Source organism: Penaeus chinensis, chromosome 14, assembly GCF_019202785.1.
Source record: "Penaeus chinensis breed Huanghai No. 1 chromosome 14, ASM1920278v2, whole genome shotgun sequence".
NCBI classification, from domain to species: Eukaryota; Metazoa; Arthropoda; class Malacostraca; order Decapoda; family Penaeidae; genus Penaeus; species Penaeus chinensis.
This window is the reverse complement of record NC_061832.1, coordinates 15,582,659-15,600,201: the sequence shown is the minus strand read 5'-3', so window position 1 is coordinate 15,600,201 and position 17,543 is coordinate 15,582,659. Positions and strand designations below refer to the sequence as shown.

Genomic DNA, 17,543 nt, shown 5'->3' with positions numbered 1-17,543 from the left:
AGTCTCCAGCTCAATACAACTTCACCCAATGATATTCTGATGACTTTGGTGTACGTTGTCCTTCCATATCAGACTCCAGCTCAGTACAACTTCGACTGGGTCGTGAAGGACGACTACTCCGCCAACGACTACGGCCACCAGGAGTCCCGCGATGGATACAACACACAGGGATCCTACTACGTGCAGCTCCCCGACGGTCGCCTGCAGAAGGTCACCTACTACGTGGACGGCGACTCAGGCTACGTGGCCGAGGTCACCTACGAGGGACAGGCTCACTACCAAGCCCACCAACCTTCCTACCATCCTACTCCTGCATACCAACCTACCCCTTCATACCACACCACTCCTTCCTATCATCCTACACCTGCCTACAGGCCAACACCTTCTTACAGGCCGAGACCTCATCACTAAGCTAAACTACAAAACAAATTCAGAAATATATAAAGAATTAATACATATATTTTTGTAACTATTTACTATTAAATGGATAGAAGTTAACGTACCATTCTAACTGAACAGAAACCTTTATACAACGTACAATCAGAAAAAAAACTAGGAAAGACAATACATGTGTCTGGTTGTATAAATATGTAGCTCAGCCTACACGATGTATTAGATGTGAAAGGTAAGATAGACGCTTTGTGAATATCATGATCTTGCAAATACAATTGGGTTGAATTAAACTGAAGATTTCAGTGATCGCGAAAACAGACTCAAAGATATTGCAGCCAATTTCGAAAATGGATAGAAAGATATTGCAGAAAAGTCTCATTTTGGCACCAAACCTGAGGTTAGGATGTAGGAAAAATATAAAAACGGACTAATCTTCTCATTATGAATAATATGCAGTCCAACCCTATGAAGGCTGACCCGGTGGATGCTGTGTTAAGTATGATTATTCTATGGATACTCACATACACATACACAACCACACACACACACACACACACACACACACACACACACACACACACACACATGCACACACACACACACACACACACACACACACACGAACCTATATATATACCGCATTTTTGTCGTGCCAGATCTTTATTCGGGCTTCAGTGTGCCTTATTTGTATTTTTGATATGTCACTTCACTGTAGTTTTCGATAAGAAAAACAGAATTAGGTAGGCTGTCAGTGCAGTTGCAACTTTACATATGCTTCAGCTTTTAATCTAGAAATTCCGTAAAATTGCACAATATACACGTAATCAACAGGCGAATAATAAGCTGGGTTTCAAAGGAGTACAAGGAGACGTAGTATTAATTAGTCCACCTTTCAAAAACGTCATCTTAGAGTTTATCAATGAATAGCTTAATTCATAGTCCTTGAAATATCTATAAAATACCTACACCTGGCGTTGTCGGACACACATTTTTGAAAGTCTAACCGTCTTAAGCATGTCTAAGTCAGTTATAAACCAAAGAAGTGCCAAGAGACAATTATGCACATTAACCAATGTAGTGCAGGACACATCCAGACTCTGGTCGCATCATCACACCAGTTGTGAAAATACAGTAGAACCATAATTGGTGAAATCAAGGCTGCTTGTCATGTAAAGTACCTTCTAAAAGTATAATTCATATTGGAGGGCAAATTGTGCCGTAAAGTCACCTAGAATCAGTTCAGTGATGAACATTAATAACAATAATTATTTATGTATACAAATACTAATATGAATATATCATCCAACACCATCAGTTGCAATTGTACAAGCAACGTTTAAGACAGTTCCTGGCTCTCAAGATGCAGGAACTGTAAATATTGTACTATAGCAATGTGAATCACGAAATAATGCTAGAAATATCGCAAATGCATTTTTTATTCATACTGACATATTGTGAAAGGGCGTACCAAGGGTTTTAAAAAGTGGAAGAGGGTCGCTTAAGGAAAACGGCAATGACTCCCAGAGCTTTCAACTGTTATGTTTACTGAATTTATCAATAAGAAAGAGCTACAGTTTGCTTCTGAATATTTAGAAAGTGCCTCTGAAATGCTGAAAACCATTTAAAAAATCCTGGAACCGCCACAGATCTGCACAATAATTTGGACGTTTTCTCTCCAAACTTTGCTAATGATTCGTAGCGATTCCATTCTGGTGTCCAGCAAAGTGGGCGTGGCTGTGTCGCTCTTCAAGGTCAAGTGAAGCCACGTCTACGTTTCTTGATGTATATAAGACATGGAAGCAGAGTTCTTTACATTATATCAAGCAAATTCAGCAAACATGTATCTTACGGTGAGAAAAGTATTTCTAAAATCTGCTACAGTGCTTTGGTGTTATATTCCATTTACATTATCTAAAGCCATCTCTTCATTTTCTCGCAATAAAAGATGTCTGTGGTTCCTATTAAATTAAATGATACTTCTGTCACTCTAGTTGAGCGTCGTGTTGTGCCTGGCAGCTGCCTCTCTGGCCGCTCCGTCACAGCCTCCCTACGGATACTCCCTCTCCTCCCTCTTACCAGGTAACTGGCTTTGCCCAGATCGCGATATACTCTGTTTAAATCTCACTTCGAATTACTCCTAATATGTAGTCGTTATTGCTTTATTTATTTTTTTACTATCTAGAAATTCTACTGTTTCAATGACTATTAATTAGGATAATGCATTTTTCTGGTTTTAGTATACACAACCTTTTTCTCAGTCTCCAGCTCAGTACAACTTCGACTGGGTCGTGAAGGACGACTACTCCGCCAACGACTACGGCCACCAGGAGTCCCGCGACGGATACAACACACAGGGATCCTACTACGTGCAGCTTCCCGACGGTCGCCTGCAGAAGGTCACCTACCACGTGGATGGCGACTCAGGCTACGTGGCTGAGGTCACCTACGAGGGACAGGCTCACTACCAAGCCCACCAACCTTCCTATCATCCTACTCCTGCATACCAGCCTACTCCTTCATACCACACCACCCCTTCATACCATCCTACTCCTTCGTACAGACCTACTCCATCTTACAGGCCAAGACCTCATCACTGAAAAGCTTATTTGTAAAACATATAAAGCATATCCATATTTACCATTTTTGTAACTACATGTCAGAATAAACATATGCTGCTACATACAATTTTCGTTCAAAACAACTCTTCACATACAGTATATTATTTTTTAAAAATGTTTGAAAAGAGATGGGTTTATGTATGCATGATCCCTTACAAATACTATCGAGGAAATGGCGTTCAGAAATGCAAAAGAAAGAAATCATGTTCACGAAATCACTGTCAAAGAACGGTTAAGGAATACAGTGGCTAAATCAAGAGTGAATTGCGAAAAACAAAAACAAAAACAGATGAGCACAGAAACATTGTTTTTCATGCTGCGATCTCCGCGACTTCCGCTCGCGATTGAATAATGCTTCCATGTCGCACACGTAGACACGGAGAATGCGTTCATCTCCTTCGCTGAGTCCATCTGATATCAGGGGATGCTGGATCTGGCCTCCATGGGCCGGTCATGGAAAGGGGCACCGTTTGTAGTACACGGGCGGGAGAACGTTGGCGCAGGGGAGGGTACTTGGGAATATGCAGGCGTGGAGTTAGATTTCTGTGTTGCAGCACACGTCCTTTGCCGTGCCATAATCAACTCTCATATATTCATATATATTCTGTGTGAGCGTATATATATATATATATATATATATATATATATATATATATATATGGGCTTATATATAATCATATGGAATATTCATATACATACAGCATACTGTACACATATATATTAATACACAGTAAAGAGAGAAAAGTGTGTGCGTATCCGTGTATTATATATACTGGATACATGCATATACATGCAGCGTTTGTAGTACACGGGCGGGAGAACGTTGGCGCAAGGGAGGCTACTTCGGAATATGCAGGCGTGGAGTCCGATTTCAGAGCTGCAGCACACGTCCTTTGTCGTGCTATAAAAGCTCTTTCTCTATATATATATACATACAACAGCATAGATACACATGAATACATTTTTTTGTATATATATGATACAGTGTAATACTAAATTAATATAGATCTACTAATGCACTCAGTATAGCCGCAAAGATCCATTTATTCTTTAGCCTGAGAATTTTAGAGACGACTCCCGAGAAATACCCGATGTGGAAATGTAAATATTAATATGATGTAAATACCCCTCAGTGCACTTTATCAGATTCGCACTGGCATGCAATAGGGACGTATTTGAGTGGGGATGGGAGGCATCTGTGGTGGAGAATGGATAAGACCTGGATATTTCAACTGTCCTGTGAACTGAATTAATCATAAAAGTACATTTTGCTTTAAAATGCTTGAAAAGTGCCACTCGAATGCGAAAAAATACTGTTAAATATCCTGGAATCGTCCCTGAGCTACGCAATATTTTCTCTCCAATCGATTCCATTCATACGATCAGGATCTAGTAAGCGGCAGAAGTGGGCGTGGCTATGTGTTGCTCAAGGTCAAATGAAGCCACGCCTACGTTTCTCGAAGTATATAAGACACACGAAGGAGAGTGCTTTTCATATCAAGCAAAATCAACGAACATGTTTTTCGTGGTGAGAAAGAAAATTTGGTATTACAAATCCTCATTACAAAAAGATTTTGTTAACTATGACTTACTTTTTTCTGTCATTCCAGTTGAGCGTCGTGTTGGGTCTGGCAGCTGCCTCTCTGGCCGCTCCGTCACAGCCTCCCTACGGATACTCTCCTCCTCCCTCTTATCAGGTAGCTGCCATAGAGATATTCTATATATATTTTTGAGCATCATCTTCTTTGCTCTTAAAAATCAATTTTCTTTGTGATTTTGAAACCATTTTTACTATTATTATTAATGCAATTATCTTCACCCAATGATATTCGGATGACTTTAGTGTACGTTGCCCTTCCATATCAGACTCCAGCTCAGTACAACTTCGACTGGGTCGTGAAGGACGACTACTCCGCCAACGACTACGGCCACCAGGAGTCCCGCGACGGATACAACACACAGGGATCCTACTACGTGCAGCTTCCTGACGGTCGCCTACAGAAGGTCACCTACCACGTGGACGGCGACTCAGGCTACGTGGCCGAGGTCACCTACGAGGGACAGGCTCACTACCAAGCCCACCAACCTTCCTACCATCCTACACCTGCATACCAACCTACCCCTTCCTACCACACCACCCCTTCCTACCACACCACCCCTTCCTACCATCCTACACCTTCATACAGACCTACCCCTTCTTACAAGCCAAGACCTCATCACTGAGAAGCTGATTTGTAAAGCATATTTATATAAAGCATATTTATATTTACTGTTTTTATAAGTGCCTATCATAAAATAAAAAGATATTGATACATTCAATTTTAATTCACAATAACTGTTCACATAGATACAGTATATTGTTTTAAAAAATAACATATTATGATCCGTTAAGAAAAGCAAACAAATAACGTTCACGAAATCACTGTCAAAGAACGGTTAAAGGATACAGTGAACTTATGGCCAAATCAAGAGTGAATAAAAAAAGAAAAAAAAAGAAAAAAAAAAAAAAAAAAAAAAAGGATGAGCACAGAAACACTGCATGTCATGCTGCGACTTCCTCTCGCGAGTGCGGGATCCTTCCATGTCGCCACGGGGCATGCGCTCATCTCCTTCGCTGAGGCCAGCTGGTGTCCGGAGATGCGGATTAGCTTCCGAGAGCCGGTCATGGGAAGGGGCACCGTTTGCGGGCGGGAACAAGGGAGGATACTTGGGGATATGCAGGCGTGGAGTCAATAATCAGCTCTTTCTCTCTCTATATATACATATATGTGTGTGTTATTCATATATATTCTGTGTGAGTGTATACAAAAGTATATAAGCCTTTTATATATTTATATGTAATATTTATACTATATACTGGACACACATATATATAGAGAGAAAAGTGTGAATGTGTGTCTGTGTGTTCGTATATATACTGTGTACATGCATACATATATATGAATATACATATACATATATATGTGCACATCCACCATAAATACACAAATTAATACAGACTTTATGTATATATATGATATAACATGATACTAATGAATAATTCATTATCTACTAATGCACTCACTACGGCCGCAAAGACCCAATAATTTTATGGTCGTATTCTTTGGTCTAAAATACGGGGCAGAACGGAATTCTGCTCATTTTCCATACCTGTGCATCGGCAACATGTCAAATTGTAAGGATCAATGTGATGCGACGCTCCCAGCTTTTAGTGAATTGACTTCCGAGAAATACCTGGGTGAAAATGCAGATATTAATATGATGTAAATACCACGAACTTAGTGTACTTTAAACTCGCATTGGCATGTAATAGGGATTTTAGCGGAGGGGGGGGGGGGGGGATCTGTAGTGGAAAATAGGTAAGACTCCTGGCTATATCAACTATCATGTGTCCTGAATCAGTCATCATAAAAGTACCACACTTTGCTTTAAAACGCTTGAAAATTGCCACCTAAATGAAAAAATATTCAGTTAAATATCCTGAAACCGTCTGAGCTACGTAATACTTTCTCTCCAGTCGTTTCCATTCATGCGATCAGGAGCTAGTAAGCGGCAAAAGTGGGCGTGGCAAGGTCAAGGTCAAATGAAACCACGCCTACGTTTCTCGAAGTATATAAGACACGCGAGTGAGAGTGCTTTTCAAATCAAGCAAAGTCAGCCAACATGTTTCTTACGGTGAGAAAAAAAACAACAAAAAGCGTTTTGCCAATACAGATCGTTTGCCACTTCATCTTATCACAGAAGAAAAAGACTGTTAACTATGATTTTTTTTTTTTCTGGCGTTCTAGTTGAGCGTCGTGTTGGGTCTGGCAGCTGCCTCTCTGGCCGCTCCGTCACAGCCTCCCTACGGATACTCTCCTCCTCCCTCTTACCAAGTAACTGGCATAGATATATTCTATATATATTTTGAGCATCGTTTACTATGCTCTTGAACACCAATTTTCTTTGCCAATTTAAAACCATTTTTTGAATTATCATTATTAATGTAGTTGTCTTCATCCAATGATTTTCTGATTTATATTTATGTTGCCTTTCCATATCAGTCTCCAGCTCAGTACAACTTCGACTGGGTCGTGAAGGACGATTACTCCGCCAACGACTACGGCCACCAGGAGTCCCGCGACGGATACAACACACAGGGATCCTACTACGTGCAGCTTCCCGACGGTCGCCTGCAGAAGGTCACCTACCACGTGGACGGCGACTCAGGCTACGTGGCCGAGGTCACCTATGAGGGACAGGCTCAATACCAAGCCCACCAACCTTCCTATCATCCTACTCCTGCATACCAGCCTACCCCTTCATACCACACCACTCCTTCATACCATCCTACACCTTCGTACAGACCTACTTCATCTTACAGACCGAGACCTCATCACTGAAATGCTAATTTTTAAATAGAACTCATATCCATATTTACTGTTTTGGTAACTGCTTATCATATAATAAATATGTACTGATACATACAATTTTAATTCAAAATAACTCCTCACAGAGATTCAGTATATTGTTTGAAAAATGCTTGAAAAACATGTATGTGTGTGTATGTATGTATGCATGATCCCTTACAAAGACTAACGAGGAAATAACGTTCGGAAATGCAAAGAAAAGAATCATGTTTACGAAATCACTGTCAAAAAACGGTTAAGGGATATAGTGATTTTATGGCTAAATCAAGAGTGAATTACGGAGAAAACGGATGAGCACGAAACAGTGCCTTTCATGCTGCGATCGCACACATAACCACGAGGGATGCGTTCATCTCCGCTGAAGCCAGCTGGTGTCTGGGGATGCTGGATCTGCCTCCATTGGTCAGTCATTTAGAGGGGCGCCGGTTGCAGTAAACGGGCGGGTCAACGTTGGCGCAAGGGAGGATACTTGGGAATGTCCAGGCGTGGAGTTAGATTTCTGTGTTGCAGCACACGTCCTTTGCCGTGCCAGAATCAACTCTCATATATTCATATATATTCTGTGTGGGTGTGTATATATATTTATGGGCTTATATATAATCATATGGAATATTCATATACATACTGCATACTGTACACACATATATTGATACAAAGTAAAGATAGAAAAGTATGTGCGTGTCTGTGTATTATATATACTGTATACATGCATATATATATATATGTATATAAATGCACATACACCATCATAGACACAAATTAATATATACCTTATATATGTATATATATTTCAGTCGTATTATTTAGCCTAAGATACAGCACAGAACGGAATTTTGCTCATTTCCCATACCTGTAAAGTATTGTACCTTAACTTTATATCATATATTTTCTTGCATTTCATCTAATAGGAATACGTGTACTGTATATACATATATTATATAAATCTATTGTACATACACACACATATATACCTACTATATATTCACTCATATACACATACTGCATAGTGTGCATGCCATCGCACATAATCACGAGTTATGTGTTATGTGCCTGTAGTCATATAACACCGGCAGCACATGCCAAACGGTAAGATGAATGTGATGCGACGCTTCCAGCTTTTAGAGAATTGACTCCCGAGAAATACTCGTGTGGAAATGTTTATATTAACACGTAAATACCCCGAACTCAGTGTTATCAGATTCGTACCGACGTGTAATAGGGATTTAGTGAATTTAGTGGGGGGTGGGGGGGGGGGATCTGTGTTGGAAAAAGGGTGACTCCGGAATATTTCAATTGTCATGTGTACTGAATTAATCATGATAAAAGTACCACACTTTGCTTTAAAATGCTCGAAAAGTACCACCTGAATGCAAAAAAATTGCGGTTAAATATCCTGGAACCGTCGCTGAGCTACGCAATATTTTATCTCCAAGCTTTTCCATTCATACGATCAGTATCTAGTAAGTGGCAAAAGTAGGCGTGGCTATGTATTGCTCCTCAAGTGATTTTATGGCTAAATCTGCCACGCCTACGTCTTTCGAAGTATATAAGACACCGGAATGAGAGTGCTTTTCAAATCAAGCAAAGTCAGCAAACATGTTTCTTACGGTGAGAAAAAAAACAAAAAACAAAAAGCGTTTTGGCAATACAGATCGCTAGCCACTTCATCTTGTTATCATAGTACAAAAAAGATTTTGTTGACTATGAATATTTCTTTCTGGCGTTCCAGTTGAGCGTCGTGTTGGGTCTGGCAGCTGCCGCTCTGGCCGCTCCGTCACAGCCTCCCTACGGATACTCTCCTCCTCCCTCTTACCACGTAACTGGCATAGATATATTCTGTTTTGAATATCGGTTACTTTGCTCTTGAACACCAATTTTCTTTGACATTTTAAAACCATTTTTTGAATTACCATTATTAATGTAGTTATCTTCATCCAATGATTTTCTGAGTTTTATTTATGTTGCCTTTCTATAGCAGTCTTCAGCTCAGTACAACTTCGACTGGGTCGTGAAGGACGACTACTCCACCAACGACTACGGCCACCAGGAGTCCCGCGACGGATACAACACACAGGGATCCTACTACGTGCAGCTTCCCGACGGTCGCCTACAGAAGGTCACCTACCACGTGGACGGCGATTCAGGCTACGTGGCTGAGGTCACCTACGAGGGACAGGCTCACTACCAAGCCAACCAACCTTCCTACCACCCTACACCTGCATACCAACCTACCCCTTCCTACCACTCCACCCCTTCCTACCATCCTACACCTTCATACAGACCTACTCCATCTTACAGGCCAAGCCCTCATCACTGAGAAGCTGATTTGTAAAGCATATTTGTATAAAGCATATTTATATTTACTATTTTTGTAACTGCCTATCATAAAATAAAATAAAAAATTGATACATTCAATTTTAATTCAAAATAACTCTTCACATAAATACAGTATATTGTTTTAAAAAAGAACAAATATGTTTAAAAAAAAAAAAAAACGGTGTTCGTTTGTGTGCATGTATGATCCGTTAAGAAAAGCAACCAAATTGCTACATACAATTTTCATTCAAAACAACTCTTCACATACAGTATATTATTTTTTAAAAATGTTTGAAAAGAGATGTTTTTACGTATACATGATCCCTTACAAAGACTAACGAGGAAATGGCGTTCAGAAATGCAAAAGAAAGAAATCATGTTCACCAAATCACTGTCAAAGAACGGTTAAGGAATACAGTGGCTAAATCAAGAGTGAATTGCGAAAAACAAAAACAAAAACAGATGAGCACAGAAACATTGTTTTTCATGCTGCGATCTCCGCGACTTCCGCTCGCGATTGAGGAATCCTTCCATGTCGCACACGTGGACACGGAGATTGCGTTCATCTCCTTCGCTGAGTCCATCTGATATCAGGGGATGTTGGTTCTGCCTCCATGGGCCGGACATGGAAAGGGGCACCGTTTGTAGTACACGGGCGGGAGAACGTTGGCTCAAGGGAGGCTACTTGGGAATATGCAGGCGTGGAGTCCGATTTCAGAGCTGCAGCACACGTCCTTTGTCGTGCTATAAAAGCTCTTTCTATCTATATATATACATACACCAGCATAGATACACATGAATACATTATTTTTGTATATATATGATACAGTGTAATACTAAATTAATAATGATCTACTAATGCATTCAGTATAGCCGCAAAGACCCATTTATTGTTTGGCCGTATTCTTTGGCCTGAGAATTTTAGAGACTTGACTCCCGAGAAATACCCAATGTGGAAATGTAAATATCAATATGATGTAAATACCCCTCAGTGCACTTTATCAGATTCGCACTGGCATGCAATAGGGACGTATTTGAGTGGGGATGGGAGGCATCTGTGGTGGAGAATGGATAAGACCTGGATATTTCAACTGTCCTGTGAACTGAATTAATCATAAAAGTACATTTTGCTTTAAAATGCTTGAAAAGTGCCACTCGAATGCGAAAAAATACTGTTAAATATCCTGGAATCGTCCCTGAGCTACGCAATATTTTCTCTCCAATTGTTTCCATTCATACGATCAGGATCTAGTAAGCGGCAGAAGTGGGCGTGGCTATGTGTTGCTCAAGGTCAAATGAAGCCACGCCTACGTTTCTCGAAGTATATAAGACACACCAAGGAGAGTGATTTTCATATCAAGCAAAATCAACGAACATGTTTTTCGTGGTGAGAAAGAAAATTTGGCATTACAAATCCTCATTACAAAAAGATTTTGTTAACTATGACTTACTTTTTTCTGTCATTCCAGTTGAGCGTCGTGTTGGGTCTGGCAGCTGCCTCTCTGGCCGCTCCGTCACAGCCTCCCTACGGATACTCTCCTCCTCCCTCTTACCAGGTAACTGCCATAGATATATTCTATATATATTTTTGAGCATCATCTTCTTTGCTCCTAAAAATCAATTTTCTTTGTGATTTTGAAACCATTTTTACTATTATTATTAATACAATTATCTTCACCCAATGATATTCGGATGACTTTAGTGTACGTTGCCCTTCCATATCAGACTCCAGCTCAGTACAACTTCGACTGGGTCGTGAAGGACGACTACTCCGCCAACGACTACGGCCACCAGGAGTCCCGCGACGGATACAACACACAGGGATCCTACTATGTGCAGCTTCCTGACGGTCGCCTGCAGAAGGTCACCTACCACGTGGACGGCGACTCAGGCTACGTGGCCGAGGTCACCTACGAGGGACAGGCTCACTACCAAGCCCACCAACCTTCCTACCATCCTACACCTGCATACCAACCTACCCCTTCCTACCACACCACCCCTTCATACCATCCTACACCTTCGTACAGACCTACTTCATCTTACAGACCGAGACCTCATCACTGAAATGCTAATTTTTAAATAGAACTCATATCCATATTTACTTTTTTGGTAACTGCTTATGATATAATAAATATGTACTGATACATACAATTTTAATTCAAAATAACTCCTCACAGAGATTCAGTATATTGTTTAAAAATTGCTTGAAAAGCATGTATGTGTGTGTATGTATGTATGTATGATCCCTTACAAAGACTAACGAGGAAATAACGTTCAGAAATGCAAAGAAAAGAATCATGTTTACGAAATCACTGTCAAAAAACGGTTAAGGGATATAGTGATTTTATGGCTAAATCAAGAGTGAATTACGGAGAAAACGGATGAGCACGAAACAGTGCCTTTCATGCTACGATCGCCGCGACTTCCGCTCGCGAGTGTAGAATCTTTCCACGTCGCACACATAGCCACGAGGGATGCGTTCATCTCCGCTGAAGCCAGCTGGTGTCCGGGGATGCTGGATCTGCCTCCATGGGCCAGTCGTTTAGAGGGGCGCCGGTTGCAGTAAACGGGCGGGTCAACGTTGGCGCAAGGGAGAATACTTGGGAATGTGCAGGCGTGTAGTTAGATTTCTGTGTTGCAGCACACGTCCTTTGCCGTGCCAAAATCAACTCTCATATATTCATATATATTCTGTGTAAGCGTATATATATATATATATATATATATATATAGGCTTATATATAATCATATGGAATATTCATATACATACTGCATACTGTACACACATATATTAATACAAAGTAAAGAGAGAAAAGTGCGTGGGTGTCTGTGTATTATATATACTGTATACATGCATATATATGTATATAAATGCACATACACCATCATAGACACACAGGTGAATATATACCTTATATATGTATATATATTACAGTCGTATTCTTTAGCTTAAGATACAGCACAGAACGGAATTTTGCTCATTTTCCATACCTGTATTGTATTGTACTTTACCCTGAGGGAAATATCGTACGATGACTCCGTACCGTATACAGGGGCGCCGGTTGCAGTACACGGCCGGGTCAACGTTGGCGCAAGGGAGGATACTTGGGAATGTGCAGGCGTGGAGTTAGATTTCTGTGTTGCAGCACACGTCCTTTGCCGTGCCATAATCAACTCTCATATATTCATATATATTCTGTGTGAGCGTATATATACATATATATATATATATACATATGGGCTTATATATAATATGGAATATTTATATACATACTACATACTGTACACATATATTAATACAAAGTAAAGAGAAAAAAGTGCGTGCGTGTCTGTGTATTATATATACTATATACATGCATATATATATGTATATAAATGCACATACACCATCATAGACACACAAATGATTATAAACATTATATATGTATATATATTACAGTCGTATTCTTTAGCCTAAGATACAGCACAGTATTGTACTTTACCTTGAGGGAAATATCGTACGATGACTCCGTACCGTATTCTTCGACTAAATATCAACCGTAACGTACTCCGTTCCGAAACGTAATATCATCACTGTTTATAAATACTTCCGTTTATATCATATATTTTCTTGCATTTCATTTAACAGGAATACGTGTACTGTATATACATATATTATATAAATGTATTGTATGTACACACTCATATATACTTACTATATATTCACTCATACACATACTGCATAGTGTGCATGCCATCACACATAATCATGAGTTTTGTGTTATGTGTCTGTAGTCATACAACACCGGCAGCACATGCCAAACGGTAAAGATGAATGTGATGCGACGCTTCCAGCTTTTAGAGAATTGACTGCCGAGAAATACTCGTGTGGAAATGTTTATATTAACACGTAAATACCCTGAACTCAGTGTTATCAGATTCATATCGACGTGTAATAGGGATTTAGTGAATTTAGTGTGGGGGGGGGGGGGGGGTCTGTGGTGGAAAAAGGGTATGACTCCTGAATATTTCAATTGTCATGTGTACTGAATTAATCATTATAAAATTACCACACTTTGCTTTAAAATGCTCGAAAAGTACCACCTGATTGCGAAAAATTGCGGTCAGATATCCTGGAACCGTCCCTGAGCACGCATTTTTTTTTCTCTCTCCAAGCTTTTCCATTCATACGATCAGGATCTAGTAAGCGGCAAAAATGGGCGTGGCTATGTGTTCCTCAAGGTCAAATGAAACCACGCCTACGTTTCTCGAAGTATATAAGACACATGAATGAGAGTGCTTTTCAAATTAAGCAAAATCAGCAAACATGTTTCTTACGGTGAGAAAAAAAGCGTTTTGGCAATACAGATCGTTTGCCACTTCATCTTATCACAGAGCAAAAAGGCTTTGTTAACTATGAATATTTTTTTCTGGCATTCCAGTTGAGCGTCGTGTTGGGTCTGGCAGCTGCCTCTCTGGCCGCTCCATCACAGCCTCCCTACGGATACTCTCCTCCTCCCTCTTACCAAGTAACTGGCATAGATATATTCTGTTTTGAGTATCGGCTACTTTGCTCTTGAACACCAATTTTCTTTGACATTTTAAAACAATTTTTTGAATTACCATTATTAATGTAGTTATCTTTATCCAATGATTTTCTGAGTTTTATTTATGTTGCCTTTCCATATCAGTCTCCAGCTCAGTACAACTTCGACTGGGTCGTGAAGGACGACTACTCCACCAACGACTACGGCCACCAGGAGTCCCGCGACGGATACAACACACAGGGATCCTACTACGTGCAGCTACCCGACGGTCGCCTGCAGAAGGTCACCTACCACGTGGACGGCGATTCAGGCTACGTGGCCGAGGTCACCTATGAGGGACAGGCTCACTACCAAGCCCATCAACCTTCCTACCATCCTACACCTGCATACCAACCTACCCCTTCGTATCACACCACTCCTTCATACCATCCTACACCTTCGTACAGACCTACTCCATCATACAGGCCGAGACCTCATCACTAAAAAGCTAATATGCATAATATTTATAAAGCATATCCATATTTGCCATTTTTGTAACTGCCTATCATAGAATAAATATATATATACATCATTATTATTATTATTATTATTTTTTTTTTACATCGAAATAACTCATTAAGAATAATTATGAAAATAAACAAAATACTTGACAAACATAAATGTATTTGTATGTATATATGCATGATCCTTTACAAAGACTAACGAGGAAACGACGCTGAAAGATGCAAAAGGAAGTTCAGGAAATCAGACACACACGCACACATATATGTGTGTGTGTGTGTGTGTGTGTACGTGTTATTCATATATATACTGGTTATATACATATCTGTGCATGCACATATGCACCCACATAGACAAATAGATAGATACTGTATGTATGCATACAGCATAATACTGAATGGTTCATTTTCTCCATATGATCACTAATGCACTCACCATGGCTGCAAAGACACTAATGATTGTATGGTCGCGTTTTTTTTAATATAAGACACAGCACAAAACTGAATTTTCCCTATTTTTCCAAACCTGAATTGTACCGTACTGTGTTTTAAGGAAAATGTCGTACGATTTCGTACTCGGACTGAATATCAATGGTACCGTACCGTACTTTACCGTAATGCCAGTATTGTTTAGAAATACTTATATTTCAAATATTTCCTTGCATTACATCTCACTCTTACAGGCTTACATCTGTGTGTATAATGTATGGGTATATATAACATATTTACTCATATACACATATATAGGCGTGTATGTCATCACACATCATGATTAATGAGTGTGTACAGGTCTGTAGACACGTGACACCGGCAAGGATGACTGTGCTGCGACGTCTCCAGCTTTTAGAGGGTGAACTCTTGAGAAATACTCGCATCGAAATGTAAATATTAATATGATATAAATGTCACAAACTCAATCTACTTCATTACACTTACACTGGCATGTAACAGGGGCGTAACCTGTGTAATGAATTATTTATCATAAAGGAACCATACTCTCCTTTACAGTGTTTGAAAAGTGCCACATGAATACGAAAAAATACTATTAAATATCCCGGAACCATCACTGACCTAGCAATGTTTTTTTTCTAATAGCGTTCCGTTCATATGATAAGGGTCTAATAAGCGGCATAAGTGGGCGTTGCTGTGTGTATAAAAGGGGAATATTAATATGATATAAATGTCACAAACTCGATGTACTTTATTGGATTCACTTTGGCATGTTGCAACAGGGGTGTAATCAGGATTTAAGTATATGGGGGGGGGGGGGGATCTGTGGTGGAAAATTGATCAAATGCATAAAGATTTCAAGCATAAAAGTACTTTGTTTTAAAAGGCCTGAGAATCTGAAAAATTACTGGATCCGTCTCTGACCTACACAGTGTTTTGTCTCCAAGCATTCCCAGCCATACAGTCTAGTAAGCGACAAAATTGGGCGTGGCTAGGTGTTGCTCCTCAAGGTCAAAGGAAGCCACGCCCACGTTTCTCGAAGTATATAAGACACACGAATGAGGGTGCTTTTCATATCAAGCAAAAACAGCAAACATGTTTCTTACGGTGAGTGAAAAGAGTTTTGGTAATGCAAGACATTGACCACGTCATCTTGTTATCACAATAAAAGAAGAGTTTGTTATCTATGAATTAATATTTTTTTCTCGTGTTCCGGTTGAGCGTCGTGTTGGGTCTGGCAGCTTCCTCTCTGGCCGCTCCGTCACAGCCTCCCTACGGATATTCTTCTCCTCCCTCTTATCAGGTAGCTGCCATCATTTCCTTTGCTTTGAAAACAATTTTTTCATATTATTATTAATGCAATTATTTTCTCCCAGTGATATTTTGATGACTTTAGTGTACATTGCCCTTCTTTATCAGACTCCAGCTCAGTACAACTTCGACTGGGTCGTGAAGGACGACTACTCCGCCAACGACTACGGCCACCAGGAGTCCCGCGACGGATACAACACACAGGGATCCTACTACGTGCAGCTTCCCGACGGTCGCCTGCAGAAGGTCACCTACCACGTGGACGGCGACTCAGGCTACGTGGCCGAGGTCACCTACGAGGGACATGCTCAATACCAAGCCCACCAACCCTCCTACCATCCCACACCTTCCTACCACTCCACCCCTTCTTACCACCCTACACCTGCCTACAGGCCAACACCTTCTTACAGGCCGAGACCCCATCACTGAGAACCTTATGTATAAATCATCCACTCAAATAACAAAATAAAAAGCACAGAATCACTATTTTTTGAAACTCCATATGAGGCACACGCATATATATGTATGTATAACTAACACGCAATTTCCTCATGTACGAGAGTGCACCTCCAAATCCATTTACAGAATGCCTACTCTCCACTGATATTCTATACATTTTGTAATTAGACATATATACCTATAAATTACCGATTCCATTCATAACCATGTGTATATTGTTATTATTGATGAAAACCGATGTAACCAGTAGAGACAGAAGAGTAAAATGTACTTATCTCTACCTATCCGTCTACTTCCCTATCTAACTATATATCTATCAATATATCCAAAAGAGAAAAGGATCAAGAGAAAAATATAAAGATACACAGATACACAGAGAAAAGAAAGAAGAAACGAGAGAAAGAGAAAAAGAGAGAGAGAGAGACAAAGAGAACTGAGCTATCACCATGCAAGGAAATATTTCTAGCTTAAACTTCATTATATTAAAAAAATTTTTTTTAAAAACAGTGTACGGGTGAGGACTTCCTGAAGTTTTATATCACACGAAGGAACAATAAAGAT

General features: G+C 40.0%; 4 protein-coding genes across 4 annotated transcripts; all 4 read left to right on the top strand.

The window, feature by feature from the left end:
- The first annotated feature begins 3,435 nt into the window (after positions 1 to 3,435).
- On the top strand, positions 3,436 to 5,234 carry LOC125032356 (adhesive plaque matrix protein-like). The gene is made up of 3 exons (XM_047623452.1): positions 3,436 to 3,570; positions 4,622 to 4,708; positions 4,878 to 5,234. Exons 1-3 carry the CDS (start codon positions 3,436 to 3,438, stop codon positions 5,232 to 5,234), a joined length of 579 nt encoding a protein of 192 aa, XP_047479408.1.
- A 297-nt stretch (positions 5,235 to 5,531) lies between these two features.
- LOC125032355 (cuticle protein 21-like) lies at positions 5,532 to 7,471 on the top strand. The gene is made up of 3 exons (XM_047623451.1): positions 5,532 to 5,690; positions 6,800 to 6,886; positions 7,055 to 7,471. Exons 1-3 carry the CDS (start codon positions 5,532 to 5,534, stop codon positions 7,391 to 7,393), a joined length of 585 nt encoding a protein of 194 aa, XP_047479407.1. The 3' UTR covers positions 7,394 to 7,471.
- A 6,460-nt stretch (positions 7,472 to 13,931) lies between these two features.
- Positions 13,932 to 14,756, top strand: LOC125032354 (pro-resilin-like). Its single transcript, XM_047623449.1, has 3 exons — positions 13,932 to 13,988; positions 14,158 to 14,244; positions 14,407 to 14,756. Exons 1-3 carry the CDS (start codon positions 13,932 to 13,934, stop codon positions 14,743 to 14,745), a joined length of 483 nt encoding a protein of 160 aa, XP_047479405.1. The 3' UTR covers positions 14,746 to 14,756.
- Positions 14,757 to 15,578: 822 nt separating this feature from the next.
- LOC125032353 (cuticle protein 19.8-like) lies at positions 15,579 to 17,113 on the top strand. The gene is made up of 3 exons (XM_047623448.1): positions 15,579 to 15,643; positions 16,145 to 16,180; positions 16,589 to 17,113. The coding sequence occupies exons 1-3, from the start codon at positions 15,579 to 15,581 to the stop codon at positions 16,950 to 16,952; spliced, it is 465 nt and encodes a 154-aa protein (XP_047479404.1). The 3' UTR covers positions 16,953 to 17,113.
- Positions 17,114 to 17,543: the final 430 nt, after the last annotated feature.